A 16,252-nucleotide genomic window follows, 5' to 3' on the forward strand; every position below is an offset into this window, starting at 1 on the left:
CAGATCGCGTTCCTGGAGAGACCAGCTTCCTTGGGTGTGAAGCCCATCGACATGAGCTCCCCACCCCAGGAGAGACGCATCCGTAGTCAGCACTTTTTGTGGCTGAGGAATTTGGAAAGGACGTCCCAGAGTCAAATTGGACCAAATCGTCCACCAATACAGGGATTCGAGAAAACTCGTGGACAGGTGGATCACGTCTTCTAGATCCCCAGCAGCCTGAAACCACTGGGAAGCTAGGGTCCATTGGGCAGATCTCATGTGAAGGCGGGCCATGGGAGTCACATGAACTGTGGAGGCCATGTGGCCCAGCAATCTCAACATCTGCCGAGCTGTGATCCGCTGGGACGCTCGCACCCGCGAGACGAGGGACAAAAAGTTGTTGGCTCTCGTCTCTGGGAGATAGGCGCAAGCCGTCCAAGAATCCAGCAGAGCTCCTATGAATTCGAGTTTCTGCACTGGGAGAAGATGGGACTTTGGATAATTTATCACAAACCCCAGTAGCTCCAGGAGGCGAATAGTCATCTGCATGGACTGTAGAGCTCCTGCCTCAGATGTGTTCTTCACCAGCCAATCGTCGAGATATGGGAACACGTGTACCCCCAGTCTGCGAAGTGCCGCTGCTACTACAGCCAAGCACTTCGTGAACACTCTGGGCGCAGAGGCGAGCCCAAAGGGTAGCACACAGTACTGGAAGTGACGTGTGCCCAGCTGAAATCGCAGATACTGTCTGTGAGCTGGCAGTATCGGGATGTGTGTGTAGGCGTCCTTCAAGTCCAGAGAGCATAGCCAATCGATTTCCTGAATCATGGGGAGAAGGGTGCCCAGGGAAAGCATCCTGAACTTTTCTTTGACCAGATATTTGTTCAGGGCCCTTAGGTCTAGGATGGGAAACATCCCCCCTGTTTTCTTTTCCACAAGGAAGTACCTGGAATAGAATCCCAGCCCTTCTTGCCCGGATGGCACGGGCTCGACCGGATTGGCGCTGAGAAGGGCGGAGAGTTCCTCTATAAGTACCTGCTTGTGCTGGAAGCTGTAAGACTGAGCTCCCGGTGGACAATTTGGAGGTTTTGAGGCCAAATTGAGGGTGTATCCTTGCCGGACTATTTGGAGAACCCACTGATCGGAGGTTATGAGAGGCCACCTTTGGTGAAAAGCTTTCAACCTCCCTCCGACCGGCAGGTCGCCCGGCACTGACACTTGGATGTCGGCTATGCTCTGCTGGAGCCAGTCAAAAGCTCGTCCCTTGCTTTTGCTGGGGAGCCGAGGGGCCTTGCTGAGGCGCACGCTGCTGACGAGAGCGCGCGCGCTAGGGCTTAGCCTGGGCCGCAGGCTGTCGAGAAGGAGGATTGTACCTACGCTTACCAGAAGAGTAGGGAACAGTCCTCCTTCCCCCCAAAAATCGTCTACCTGTAGAGGTAGAAGCTGAAGGCTGTCGGCGGGAGAACTTGTCGAAAGCGGTATCCCGCTGGTGGAGCTGCTCTACCACCTGCTCGACTTTTTCTCCAAAAATGTTATCCGCACGGCAAGGTGAGTCCGCAATCCGCTGCTGGAGTCTATTCTCTAGGTCGGAGGCACGCAGCCATGAGAGTCTGCGCATCACCACACCTTGAGCAGCGGCCCTGGACGCAACATCAAAGGTGTCATACACCCCTCTGGCCAGAAATTTTCTGCACGCCTTCAGCTGCCTGACCACCTCCTGAAATGGCTTGGCTTGCTCAGGGGGGAGCTTATCCACCAAGCCCGCCAACTGCCGCACATTATTCCGCATGTGTATGCTCGTGTAGAGCTGGTAAGACTGAATTTTGGCCACGAGCATAGAGGAATGGTAGGCCTTCCTCCCAAAGGAGTCCAAGGTTCTAGAGTCCTTGCCCGGGGGCGCAGAAGCATGCTCCCTAGAACTCTTAGCCTTCTTTAGGGCCAAATCCACAACTCCAGAGTCGTGAGGCAACTGAGTGCGCATCAGCTCTGGGTCCCCATGGATCCGGTACTGGGACTCGATCTTCTTGGGAATGTGGGGATTACTTAATGGCTTGGTCCAGTTCGCCAGCAATGTCTTTTTGAGGACATGATGCATGGGTACTGTGGACGCTTCCTTAGGTGGAGAAGGATAGTCCAGGAGCTCAAACATTTCAGCCCTGGGCTCATCCTCCACAACCACCGGGAAGGGGATGGCTGTAGACATCTCCCGGACAAAGGAAGTGAAAGACAGACTCTCGGGAGGAGAAAGCTGCCTTTCAGGAGAGGGAGTGGGATCAGAAGGAAGACCATCAGACTCCTCGTCAGAGAAATATCTGATGTCCTCCTCCTCTTCCCACGAGGCCTCACCATCGGTATCAGACACAAGTTCACGAACCTGTGTCTGAAGCCGTGCCCGGCTCGACTCCGTGGAACCACGGCCACGGTGGGAGCGTCGAGAGGTAGACTCCCTCGCCCGCACCGGCGAAGCTCCCTCCGCCGACGTCGTCGGGGAGCCTTCCTGGGAGGCGACCGCAGTCGGTACCGCTTGTCGGAGACCTCACCCCGGGCAAGGGGCCAGCCGGCGCCTCACTCGACGGTACCGGTGGCGCAAGCACCCCAGGTACCGGAGGGGTAGGGCGCAACAGCTCTCCCAGGATCTCTGGGAGAACGGCCCGGAGACTCTCGTTCAGAGCGGCTGTGGAGAAAGACATGGAAGCCGATGCAGGTGTCGATTTCAGAGTCTGTTCCGGGCGTGGAGGCTGTTCCGGGCAGTCCATAGTGGAGCGCATCGACACCTCTTGAACAGAGGGTGAGCGGTCCTCTCGGTGCCGATGCCTGCTGGGTGCCGACTCCCTCGGCGACCCAGAGCTCTCGGTTTCGACACGGGAAGGAGACCGGTGTCGATGCTTCTTCGACTTCTTGGGACGAAGCATGTCACCGGAGCTTCCCGGCACCGACGAGGAGGACGTAGAATCCAGCCGTCGCTTCCTCGGAGCCGAGGCCGAAGAAGGTCGGTCTCGGGGGGGCTGTACCGCAGGAGCCCTCAGGGTAGGGGGAGGGCCACCCGAAGGCTCACCGCCACCAGCAGGGGAATGGACAGCCCTCACCTGCACTCCAGACGAAGCACCACCGTCCGACGACATCAGCAGACGAGGAGGTTCCGGTACCACCGACGCCGCCTTCCGATGTCTCAGCCCCGATGCAGAGGGTCGATGCCTCGATACACTCGATGCAATCGCGGCCGAGGATGAAGGTCTGGACGCTGGCGACGTCGATGCACTCGATACTCCCGGTGCCGATGCCGACGAAGAGCCCGAGAACAAAACGTTCCACTGGGCCAATCTCGCTACCTGAGTCCGCTTTTGTAAAAGAGAGCACAGACTACAGGCCTTCGGGCGGTGCCCAGCCCCCAGACACTGAAGACACGACGCGTGACTATCAGTGAGTGAGATTACCCGGGCGCACTGGGTGCACTTCTTGAAGCCGCTGGGAGACTTCAATGTCATGGGCGGAAAAATTGCGCCGGCGAGATCAAAACTCGTAATGGCGAAGATGGCACCACAAAAAGGGGAAGAAAAACTTTGAACCGAGGCCTCAAAGGGGCCTACCCCGACGACGAAAGAAAACTTCACGGGGCAAAAACTAGAAATATAGGAAGGGGACAGACCGAAAAGGTCTCCTTCCGAAAGGATTTGTTTTTTTAGCGAAGTCCAAAAAAGACGCGCGAGGTCGACTTTTTGGGGCGCGAACGGCGTAACACGACCGTACCGAGCACGGACAAAAGAAGACTGGCCGGCACGAGCCGGTTTCGGGCGGGAAGACGGCCGCGCATGCACGGTGCGCATCGGCGCGCGAGGGCTAGCAAAGGATTTTGCTAGTGAAGATTCCGATTGGAGGGGCTGCCGTGGACGTCACCCCATCAGTGAGAACAAGCAGCCTGCTTGTCCTCGGAGAATTTGTTTTAACTGACTTCTATATCATATATCAATGACAGGGTGAGGAACAACATAGGTTGATGAACTTGCTGCAGCTGTCTTCCTTTTTCATAATCATGTCAGTTTAGGGGAACACTAGTATGCAAAGACAAGGGGTGGAAAACAAACAGCATCTGGCAGGCAGATGTCACATAATTTATCTCTAATATTACATGCAGATGATGGATTTCAGAGTCAGCACCTGAACAGTGTTTTGCAACTGATGAATATGAAGACAAGACGTATAGCTCAGCAGACAAACTAATGTGAAGAACAATACAACTATGAAGGAAATAAAGCCTTGAATCTGATGAAAATGTTCTAAAAGGCATCTGCCTTAAGATGAAAAATTGACTCTTGTGTGGCCAGCATAGCACAGAAGAAAAAACTGAAAAAGTCAGGTAACTGTACATGAATGCTGAACTGGGCTACTCAATAGAAACAAAATCTATCCTTAGGCTAAATAATAAAATCTTCTTCTTTTAATAAATTTATCCATGTGTAACTCAAGGTATGCAAGAGAAACTGTAGGTGCAATACAGACCCATTTTTAACATAGCTTTTGCCAAAATATTCTATCATGCTTTCCAAGAATGTACATGTACGATGCAAATAAATAATCATCCATCCACTCCGGAAGATAGTTTTCCAACTGTAGGTCAGTGGATCCTAGTGAACACCATCTGATAGAAAGCACATTCTGAAGAAATAGTTCACAGGAATGACTGAAGGGCAAAAACACTAGGTAAAAGTGGCCTAAAGCAAATTTGAAAAAGGGACTCCTCTATGGGAAAGTCCACTAGTAAATACTAGATTAAGACACGGTGCTCTGCACTGTGTAAGTGAATTGCTGCTTGCATACAGAGGAGATTGCATAGGCCTCATAGCAAAGGACACAATCTGCGTTGTCTACACTGGCAAATTTTGAACATGATTCTGCACAAGAAAGGTCCTGCCATGATGATAGAACATCACAACTGTTTGCACAAGATGTTAACTGTGCCCGAGATTTCCACATGGTGGTGCAAGCAACAATGTTAAGTCACATTAACTACTGCAATGTTATACATTTAGGACCTCTAAAGAACATAAATCAATAAATTGCTAATAATTCAGAACACAGCAGCCCATACGATTACCTGCAAGAAAATATGGGATAAAGCAATGCCCCTACTTTATATGTTACATTGGTTACCTGTAATATCTAAGATACACAGTGTTTAAAGTGGTGCATGGGATTGGACTACTCTATTTGAAGAATAATTTGAAAGCTTGTAAGTCTACAAGAGAATTGTATTCTCAGTATATTCGTAACTTGAAACTTCCTCCAATAAAAGGATTAAGGTTGATGAGAACATAGGCTTAGCGCTTTGGGAGTATGGTCCCCGCCCTTTGGAATAAACTTCCAGTGGAACTGAACGGTTTAAATGACTACGGGGCTTTTTGAAAGCAACTGAAAACTTGGATTTTTAAGCACTGTTACCCTAAGTTAAATATGTAGAGGGAGGAATGATAGATGTGTAAGTTTTAAAATATAGACTGTTTTAAAATTGTATATTTGTTTTTGTACTGTAAATTGTAACCCGCTCTGTATGGCCATAAGATGAGGGCTTTAAAAGCTTGTATTAAATTAAAATAAATGAATTAAATTAAAATCTCTAGTGCTCAAACTTAAAGTTAAACCATTGTTGGTTGAACTACATTGGCTACCTATTCAGGCACACATTTAATTTATGATTGGCTACATTGTTTAACATTTTAAATGTTAAATCTTGTTCAATTTATTTCATAACTTGTTTTCTTAAGTGTCTTTCAAAGAAATTTCATAGGTTAGGTTTCCCTTCTGTTAAGGGTATTTGGCTTTAAACTATCGCTGAATAGTTCTTTCCTCTTCCAAACCAGTAAAATTTGGAATGACATCCCTTTCCAGATTAAACACAATCCTCTTATACTTTCTCTTCTGTAAGTATCTTAAAACCTTTATGTTCGGTAAATTTTTAGATGACATTGTAATTTTATCTCTACCATTCATGATCATTAATACTCAACTCCTAATATTTCTTTACTGTTAATCTGCTCAGAACCCTTTGGGCGTGGGTGAACTACAAACCTCCGGTACAAAACAGGAGAGCAATTTCTTTTTAAAACAATGTGTGTATGCTGCTATTCATCCTTCACAGAGTCACAAAAATCTCTCTCTACAGACCCCCTGTGCTTCTTCCATACCAGCCTTGTGACAAGGCTACAGCCCAGAGGTACAAAATGAAACAAAATCCTGAACTACGTCTCCCAGAATGCATTGCCCGTCCCAGCAAAGGGAGCCCCAGGGATAGACAAGATGGGTATATACCAACTCTGACCACAAGAGGGAGGGAGAAGGAAGAAGCCCAGTTCCCTGGCTCCATAATCAATACATGATGCCTCCCACCTGTAGAGGGAAGGGTGGGGTGAGAAGCAGGTGGAGGAGGGGGTTAAGGCTGCTGAGCAAGAAGCAGAAGGAGGATGGAATGGGAGCTGGAGAGCCCTGAGGAAGGTAGCACCTAAAGGGGGAAAGCTATGTGTTTAAAAGTTTTGATTTAAAACCTGCTGTAAGGAAGAAGCCTGTTTTGATTTGAACTGTTTGCGGTGGGGGAAGGGCAGAGGACTGGAAGAGCTATAAGCCTGGTTCCCCAGCTGCTCCTGTTTGTTGTGTAAGAACTGTGGGAGCTGGAAACCCTGGTTGGACAGGAGGGCACAATTTTGCTGAAAGGCCAGCACTGCTTGTGATACGTACTTTGGGCCAACACTGCTTGTGATACGTACTGTGAAAAGGAAGTATTTCCAAAGGGGACTATTGCAGCCCTCAAGAAAGGTCAGAGACTTTGGATTGCTGGGTGAGGGGCAGCACTACCCTGCCTGGGGCAGCCCTAACCCAGGGCTGGACTGAAGCTTTTGTTTGTAACTTGGAAACAAAAAGAAAAAGAAAAGAATATTTGAAAGTATCTGCTGGTGGCAATTTGTGGGGCTTGGATTAATCCTGGGGAGGAGACTTCCTTCCTCCCCCTACTGGCGCAGCGGTCCCGTTTACAGTCTTCAGTAAAAGATGTACTTTTCCTCCTTACTAATTGAACCCAGCAATCCATGCAGCACCAACACTGATTCATCTTCCTTTTGTATTGTAAGCATTTGCCTTCAGCTAAAAAATGGAACACACTCTTGTCCCTATTTCTATCTTGCATAAAAATGCCTTTTCTTCCTGCCCCACTAAAAGTGTACTTCACTTTTCCCATACAGCCACACATGGTTACCTTGGACCCTGTAGGAACACTGCCAGTGAAGGAGACTTTAGCAACATCTGGGTGTCGGCAGAGGAACTCTCCCGTGGCAGCACCCCCTTGAACCACATTGAAAAGGCCCGTGGGTACACCAGCTTCAGTAAAGATCTCAGCAAGTAGAACCACCGTGATAGGGGTGAAGGGTGAGGGTTTGTACACCATGGCGTTACCTAAGGGACAGAAAACAGCCATCACTAGCAAAGCATTCAAAACCACAAAATTTGCATAATCCAGAAATATGAGAGTTTCTTTTGAATTTCCAAGGCTCCTAGAAATATATCATAACACAGTACTGATGCTGAGAACTGTGGGAATCTTCTAAACTGTGGAAAGAGTTTCTGAGGCCTTCTTAGGTACTCTTCATTTCACATTACTCCAAACCAAAACAGAATTAACAGGCCACGCTAGCTTAAATATAGACTTCACTGAAAATCTCTACTTTTGTTTTCCTTTAAAAATGTACAGTAAAATCCAATGGGGGGGGGGGGGGGGGGAAGAAATACATTTGATGAGAGAGTCCAAGAAGGTATCAGTCTTTGGATGTAGCATTGACCTTTTTTTGTGTGTAACCAGTATAGCACAGAAGAAAAACTAAGAGGTACTGTGTAAGAATGTGGAAATGAGTTATACTCAACAGAAGTAAAACTCATCTTTAGGCTAAGTACAATAGACAGGTATTTCCAGAATATATACAGCCTTGGAGATGTCTTCACACTGTTCTGTATTTTTCACATTCTGCTGCCTAAAAAAAGTCCAAAAGCCAATAAGAGCAGGAGTTTAAAATTAACAAATTTCATACTTTTCAACATAAAAGAAAAGTTTGAGAAATAGTAGTTAAGTACAAGAAACTAATAAGAACATAATAGCCATACTGGGTCAGAACAATAGTCCATCTAGCCCAGTATCCTGCTTCCAGCAGTGGTCAATCCAGGTCACAAGAACCTGGCAGACACCCAAATAGTAGCAACATTCCATGCTATCAGTCCCAGGGCAAGCAGCTGCTTCCCTCATATCTATCTCAATAGCAGAATATGGACTTTTCTTCTAGGAACTTGTCCAAATCTTTTTAAAACCCAGATATGCTAACTGCTGTTACCACATCCTCTGGCAACAAGTTCCAGAGCTTAACTATTCTACGAGTGGCAAAATATTTCCTCCTATTTGTTTTAAAAGTTTTTCCATGTAATTTTATTTAGTGTCCCCTGGTCTTTGTACTTTTTGATGAGTGAAAAATCGATTCACTTTTTCCCGTTCTACACCACTCAGGATTTTGTAGACCCCAATCAAATCCCCCCTCTGACTCTTTTCCAAACTGAAGAGCCCCTACCTCTTTAGCCTTACCTCATATAAGGAGGAGTTCCACCCCCTTCATCATTTTAGTCACTCTTCTTGGAGCCTTTTCTAATTCCACTATATCTTTGAGATACAGAGACCAGAGCTGAATACAATACTGAGGGTACACCACGGAGCGATACAAAGGCATAATAATATTCTTGGTCTTATTTACCATCCCTTTCCTAATAATTCCTAGCATCCTGCTTACTGTTTTAGCTGCCGCCACCTCACACTAGGCAGAAGATTTCACTGTATTGTCTACCATAACACCTAGGATCTTTTTCTTGGGTACTGACTCCTAAGATGGATCCTAGCATCAGGTAACTATGATTTGGATTATTCTTCCCAATGTGCATCACTCTGCATTTGTCCACATTAAGTTTCATCTGCCATTTGGATGAGGAAAGAATGCAGAGCTCATTGCATTCTTTCAAACCTCTCTTGCATGCAAGTATGGGTGCATGTATATATACATTAATATAATGCGTGTGTATCCCAAAACACAAGCAAGGTAAAATTATGTATCATACCTGATAATTTTCTTTCCATTAATCATAGCTGATCAATCCATAGACTGGTGGGGTTGTGTCCATCTACCAGCAGGTGGAGATAGAGAGCAATCCTTTTGCCTCCCTATATGTGGTCATGTGCTGCCGGAAACTCCTCAGTATGTCGATATCCAAGCTCCATCCGCAGGACTCAGCACTTAGAGAATTACACCCACAAAGGGACACTCTGCCCAGCTCACCACCGCCGAAACGGGGGAGGGGAATTAACCCAGCTCATCCCCACATAAGTGGGGGAGGGGAATCCGTCCAGCTCATCCCCGCGGAGCGGGGGAGGGACACCACACCCGCCGATGCGGGGGGATCTGGCTTATCCTGCAACCGCGGGAGGAGCTGACTGACCCTAACACCGCCGAAGCAGGAGGGGTACAAAGCTGCCCTACTGCCGCACGAAGCGGGAGGGAGCGCCGGCAGAATTTAAGTCTCAATCCAGCCCCGTAAAACGGAGGGGAGAGGAATGCAGCAGCTCACTGTAACACAAATTCGTCTCAACTCTTGAAGAATCCATTGAAAAACTTGAACACGAAGTCCTCCTGAACAGGAACTGAAGACTAAACCTGAACCTGAAATGCAACCAGAATATAAACAATACAGATATCTGGGAGGGGCTATGGATTGATCAGCTATGATTAATGGAAAGAAAATTATCAGGTATGATACATAATTTTACCTTCCATATCATCATGCTGATCAATCCATAGACTGGTGGGATGTACCGAAGCAGTACTCACCCAGGGCGGGACATAGAAATCCCTGACCGCAACACTGAAGCTCCAAACCGGGCCTCCGCCCGAGCAGCCACAGTCAAGCGGTAATGCCTGGAGAAGGTATGGGCCGATGCCCAAGTTGCCGCCTTGCAAATTTCCTCCAAGGAGACGGACCCGGCCTCTGCCATCGAGGCCGCCTGAGCTCTAGTGGAGTGAGCCTTCAGCTGGATAGGCGGCACCTTCCCCGCGGCCACATAAGCCGCTGCAATGGCTTCCTTGACCCATCTTGCCACTGTAGGCTTAGCAGCCTGCAGACCCTTACGAGGACCTGCAAACAGGACAAACAGATGATCCGACTTCCGGAAATCATTGGTCACTTCCAAGTATCTGATGATGACTCGTCTCACATCCAGATATTTGAGAGCAGAGTATTCCTCTGGGTAGTCCTCCCTACGAAAGGAAGGGAGACAGAGCTGCTGATTCACATGGAAGCGAGAAACAACCTTGGGCAGGAAGGAAGGCACTGTGCGAATAGACACTCCTGCCTCAGTGAACTGCAGAAAGGGCTCTCGACATGAGAGTGCCTGGAGCTCGGAAACTCTTCTGGCTGAAGTGATAGCCACCAAAAAGAATGCTTTCAACGTCAGGTCTTTCAGAGATGCCCTTGACAAGGGTTCAAAAGGCGGCTTCTGCAAGGCTCTTAGCACCAGGTTGAGATTCCACACAGGCACCACTGAGAGCAGAGGAGGGCGCAGGTGATTAACTCCCTTGAGAAAGCGCACCACATCTGGCTGCGAAGCCAGGGAAGCACCCTTCAGGCGGCCCCTGAAGCAAGCAAGAGCCGCTACCTGGACTTTAAGGGAACTGAGCGACAGGCCTTTCTCCAGACCTTCTTGCAGGAACGCCAACACTGAAGAAATTGGAGCAGTGAAGGGAGAAAGTGAGCCTGCTTCACACCATGCTGCAAAGGTACGCCAAACCCTGGCGTAAGCAGTAGAAGTAGAGCGCTTCCTCGCTCTTAGCATAGTGGCGATGACCTTGTCTGAGAAGCCCTTCTTTCTCAGACGCTGCCGCTCAATAGCCAGGCCGTAAGACCAAAGGGGGAGGGATCCTCCATCACCACGGGACCCTGATGCAACAGGCCCTGCTCCACTGGCAGCCGCAGAGGATCGTCCACTGAGAGCCTGATCAAGTCCGCATACCAGGGACGTCTGGGCCAGTCCGGACCCACCAGGATTATCCGGCCCGGATGCTTTGCCACCCGGTCTAGCACCCTGCCCAACATGGGCCAGGGCGGGAACACATAGAGAAGCTCCTGTGTCGGCCACTGTTGGAGAAGAGTATCTACTCCCAGGGATCGAGGGTCCCGTCCTCTGCTGAAAAAGCGCGGCACTTGGCAATTGGCCGGTGACGCCATCAGATCTAGGCTCGGCTGGCCCCTGCGCTTTGTGATGTCCAAGAACGCCTGAGCAGATAGCTGCCACTCTCCGGGATCCAAGGTATGGCGACTGAGAAAGTCCGCCTTGACATTCATGACTCCGGCAATGTGGGCCGCTGACAGCTGTTCCAGGTTCGCTTCCGCCCACTGGCATAGATTCATGGCCTCCTTGGCTAGAGGGGTGCTCTTGGTACCTCCCTGGCGGTTGACATAGGCCACAGCCGTGGCATTGTCCGACAGGACCCGTACTGGCTTCAACGCCAGTACCGGGAGGAACTCCAAAAGCGCCAACCGAATGGCTCTGAGTTCCAGGAGGTTGATAGACCACTTTGCCTCTGCAGGAGACCAGAGCCCCTGCGCTGTCCTTCCCAAGCAGTGGGCTCCCCAGCCCGTCAAAGAGGCGTCCGTCGTGACGATAATCCACTCCGGGGTCACAAGACAGACAACTTGTCTGTCTGCAGCCACCAGCTCAGCGCCTTGCGCACTGCTGGGTCCAAGGGAAGGCGCACAGCATAATCCTCCGACACCGGAGTCCAGCGCTGCAGCAGAGAGTGTTGTAGTGGTCTCATATGAGCCCTGGCCCAGGGCACTACTTCCATCGTGGCCGTCATAGAGCCCAACAGCTGCACATAGTCCCAAGCCCGGAGTGGAGAGGCTACTCGGAACTGGTCCACCTGAGCCTGAAGTTTGACAATCCGATTGTCCGGCAGGAACACTCTGCCTAATTGGGTGTCGAATCGAACTCCCAGATACTCCAGGGACTGAGTCGAGCGCAGCTGGCTTTTCTTCCAGTTGATGATCCACCCCAGGGAGCTCAAAAGAGCAATCACCCGGTCCACAGCTTTGCCGCACTCTGCATAAGAGGGGGCTCGGATCAACCAGTCGTCCAGATAAGGATGGACTTGTACTCCTTCCTTTCTCAGGAAGGCCGCGATGACCACCATTACTTTGGAGAAGGTCCGCGGAGCAGTAGCCAACCCGAACGGGAGGGCTCTGAACTGGAAGTGTCGGCCCAGGACTGCAAAACGCAGAAAGCGTTGATGAGGAGGCCAGATGGGAATATGCAAGTACGCTTCCTTGATGTCCAAGGATGCCAGGAACTCCCCTGCCTTCACTGCCGCTATAACAGAGCGGAGAGTCTCCATGCGAAAGTGCCGAACTTTCAAGGCCCGATTGACCCCTTTGAGGTCGAGGATAGGCCGTACAGAACCTCCTTTCTTTGGTACCACAAAGTAAATGGAGTAACGTCCCTTGCCAAGCTGATTTTCTGGCACCGGAATGACCGCACGCAGGCGGATCAGATTGTCCAAGGTCTGCTGCACTGCCACAGCTTTGACCGGAGACTTGCAGGGAGAGAGTACAAACCCGTCTCTTAAGGGTCGGCAGAACTCTAGCTTGTAGCCGTCTCTGATGACTTCCAGCACCCAAGCGTCTGAAGTTACTCTGGTCCACTCGCCCAGAAACGAGGACAGGCGTCCTCCAATCTGCACTGGGCCATGGACCACAACCCCGTCATTGGGTACGAGACCCTGGGGGAGGACCGGAGGGCGCACCTCCGGGACGGCGGTCTCTGTGAAAGGAATGCTGCTTGGGGGAGAAGTTCCTCTTGAAGGAAGAGGGGGCAGAGGAGCCCGACTTGCCCGGGTGGTACCGACGGGCTTCCTGAAACCGTCCTCTGGAGATACCGGGGCGAGCACTGGCCCGAGCCCTGACCTCTGGTAACCTCTTGCCCTTAGACGTGCCGAGATCGGTCACTATTTTGTCCAGCTCGACCCCAAAGAGCAGCTTGCCTTTAAAAGGCAACTTAGCCAGGCGGGACTTAGAGGCGTGGTCAGCAGACCAATGTTTCAGCCAAAGCCACCGCCGCGCAGAGACTGTCTGAGCCATACCTTTAGCCGAGGCTCTCAAGACATCATACAGTAAGTCTGCCAAATAAGCCAAGCCCGATTCCAGGGCCGGCCAATCAGCCCTCAAGGAAGGATCCGAGGGGGAAGCCCGCTGCACAATCGTCAGGCACGCCCTGGCCACATAGGAGCCGCAAACTGAGGCCTGCAAACTTAAGGCAGCCGCCTCGAAGGACGACCTTAAGGCCGCCTCCAATCTTCTGTCTTGGGCGTCCTTTAGGGCCGTGCCACCTTCCACCGGCAACGCCGTTTTCTTAGTCACCGCAGTGATTAAAGAATCCACGGTAGGCCAAAGAAAGGCCTCACGTTCACTTTCAGGCAAAGGATAGAGGCGGGACATAGCCCTAGCCACTTTGAGGCTCGCTTCCGGGACATCCCATTGAGCCGAAATTAAGGTGTGCATGGCATCATGCACGTGGAAGGTTCTAGGCGGGCGCTTCGTCCCCAGCATAATGGCGGAGCCAACAGGGGCTGAGGGAGAGACGTCCTCCGGAGAGGAAATCTTTAAAATGCTCATGGCCTGCATTAACAGGTTGGGCAAATCCTCTGAGCGAAAGATCCGTGCTGCAGAGGGGTCATCCGCTCCATCCGAGCGGGAATCCGTCTCCTCCAAGGAATCCCCAAAGGACTGTTGGGAGAACTCAGATACGCTGCCCTCATCTACATCAGAGGAAACAGCATCCTCTAAGGCCTGGGAATCCACCCGACGGCGTTTACTTCCGGGGGCCTCAACCCCTTTATCGGACAAGGGAGAAGGGGCAGCGTTCTGCATAAGGAAGGCCTGATGCAGCAGCAAAATAAACTCGAGGGAGAAACCCCCCAGACTGTGCACTTCAGCAGCGTGGGCCACAGCCCTAGACGCATCCTCAACCGGCGCTCGTAAGAGCGGGGGAGAAACATGCTGCGCATCCAAGATGGCGTCCAGCGCGACACTCCGCGAAGGAGCCGCGTGGGAAGAACGGCGCTTAACTTTAGCCGCTTTTTTGCCGTCGCCCAAATCAAGGGCGGCCATGGCATGAACGTCTCCCAGCTCAAGGGCGGTCCAAGAAGAAGCCGTCCGAGCAGAGTGGCCGGCCAAGATGGCGGAGGCGAGCAGCGGGGGATGGGCGTTTATGGCGGGAAAAACCGCCGCACCGGAGGAAGACCCGGGACACTGACCGGCCTCCGAACTGACACCCAACAAGGGCGAATCAGACTTTAAGACCCCCGCATCCCCGCTAGAAGCGCACACGCGGTCCGGGGAGCGATTCTTCGCGCCCTCGACCTCCGACACCATAGGCCACGTGGAGATCGATCGGGGAAACCCCCTGCCCGCTATAAAAAGGTAAAAATTACCTGCTTCTCGCTCCGAGCTGTAACGACCTGGTGTCCCAGTGAGTAGCTGCAATAAACGTCGAAATAAACGCCTTTAAGGACGTCCAAAATTTTTTTTATTTTTTTTTTTAACGGAGCCAGCGGGAGGGGGGAGAAAAGGAGGGACCTGGCGCCACCAGGTTTGCACTTGCTCAAGAAGAGCCCTCAACCCCAGGCACTCAACAAAACCTAAAAATTAGGCTTGGAGGCCTAGCCAGAGCTGCTGCTGTGTGTGACCACCACCTGCTGAGATAGAGAACATACTGAGGAGTTTCCGGCAGCACATGACCACATATAGGGAGGCAAAAGGATTGCTCTCTATCTCCACCTGCTGGTAGATGGACACAACCCCACCAGTCTATGGATTGATCAGCATGATGATATGGAAACAGGATTAAATATTTGGATAAAACTGGAAAACCCCTGATGCAGCAGTAGCGAAACGGGGGCTCCCTGTGGGCTGATCAGCTGGTGGCACCGATGATAACAGAACATTATAGAGACTGGACTAAAAGCTAAGTGGTTTCTGGCGGGAACACCGGGGCTGAGAAGACTGATTATATATAAGATAGTGACTGGATGAGCAGGACAGCAAATAACTGATCTAAAGTAATTCTGTATTGTTTAGATGCACACACACGACTGTTACCCGAGGAGTTGAGGGGAGTTAGATACTCCGCATCTACCCACACTTCGTAGGATTACAGCCTTAGTGGTAGCAAGTGGTATGGAGTTTTTTTTCAAGCCAGATGATAGTGCGCCGGACCCACGCCTTATAGTCCGCAGTGTCGGGCTGGCTGGGTGGCGTTACTGAGGCTTTCTTCTCCACCATTGTATGTTGGATGCATGACAGGTGATTAACAGTGTGAGTGGCAAATCTCTTATATACATAGCTAGTGTGAGACCCTTGACCATTTTTCTAATGTTCGGAGATCCCTTCTCATCGTTTCTACTCCCTCCAGAGTATCCACTCTATTGGCTATTTTTGTGTCATCCATAAAAAGGCACACCTTTCCTTCCAACCCTTCAGCAATATCTCCCACAAATATATTAAACAGAATAGGCCCCAGCACCGACCCCTGAGGAACTCCACTACTCACCTTCCTTTCCTCCAAGCAGAATTTATTTACCACCACCCTCTGCCACCTGTCGGTCAACCAGTTTCTTATCCAGTTCACCACTCTCTGTCCTAAATTCAACCCTTTCAGCTTATTCATGAGTCTTCTGTGGGGGACCGTATCAAAGGCTTTGCTGAAGTCCAAGTAGATTACATCTAGCGCACGTCCTTCATCCAGTTCTTTGGTCACCCAGTCAAAGAAGTCAATAAGATTTGTTTGGCAGGATTTTCCTTTGGTAAAGCCAAGTTGCCTCGGGTTCTGTAACCCACTGGCTTCTATAAAGTTAGCTATCCTTTCTTTCAGCAGCGACTCATAGAAACATGAAGGCAGATAAAGGCCATATGACCCATCCAGTCTGCCCATCCTCTGTAACCCCTAATTCTTCCTGTTTCTAAGCGATCCCACATGCTTATCCCATGCATTTTTAAACTCTGGAACAGACCTCGACTCCACCACCTCCACCAGGAGATCAATCCACGCCTCCACCACCCTTTCTGTGAAATAATACTCCCTCAGGTTGCTCCTAAGCCTATTCCCTCTCAACCTTTTCGTGTGCCCCCTCATTCCAGAGCTCTCCATTTGAAA

General features: G+C 50.4%; 1 protein-coding gene across 3 annotated transcripts in view; it reads right to left on the reverse strand.

Annotated features, from left to right (window-relative positions):
- Nucleotides 1-16,252, reverse strand: part of ALDH9A1 (aldehyde dehydrogenase 9 family member A1) — a 309,783-nt gene that overhangs the window by 130,553 nt on the left and 162,978 nt on the right. For all 3 annotated transcript variants that reach the window (XM_030205969.1, XM_030205968.1, XM_030205967.1), the window contains exon 6: nucleotides 7,220-7,416. In XM_030205969.1, coding sequence (XP_030061829.1) covers nucleotides 7,220-7,416 — 197 coding nt within the window. The remainder of the gene's footprint in view (nucleotides 1-7,219; nucleotides 7,417-16,252) is intronic.

The sequence above is a fragment of the Microcaecilia unicolor genome, chromosome 6, assembly GCF_901765095.1.
Source record: "Microcaecilia unicolor chromosome 6, aMicUni1.1, whole genome shotgun sequence".
In the NCBI taxonomy this organism is placed as follows: domain Eukaryota; kingdom Metazoa; phylum Chordata; class Amphibia; order Gymnophiona; family Siphonopidae; genus Microcaecilia; species Microcaecilia unicolor.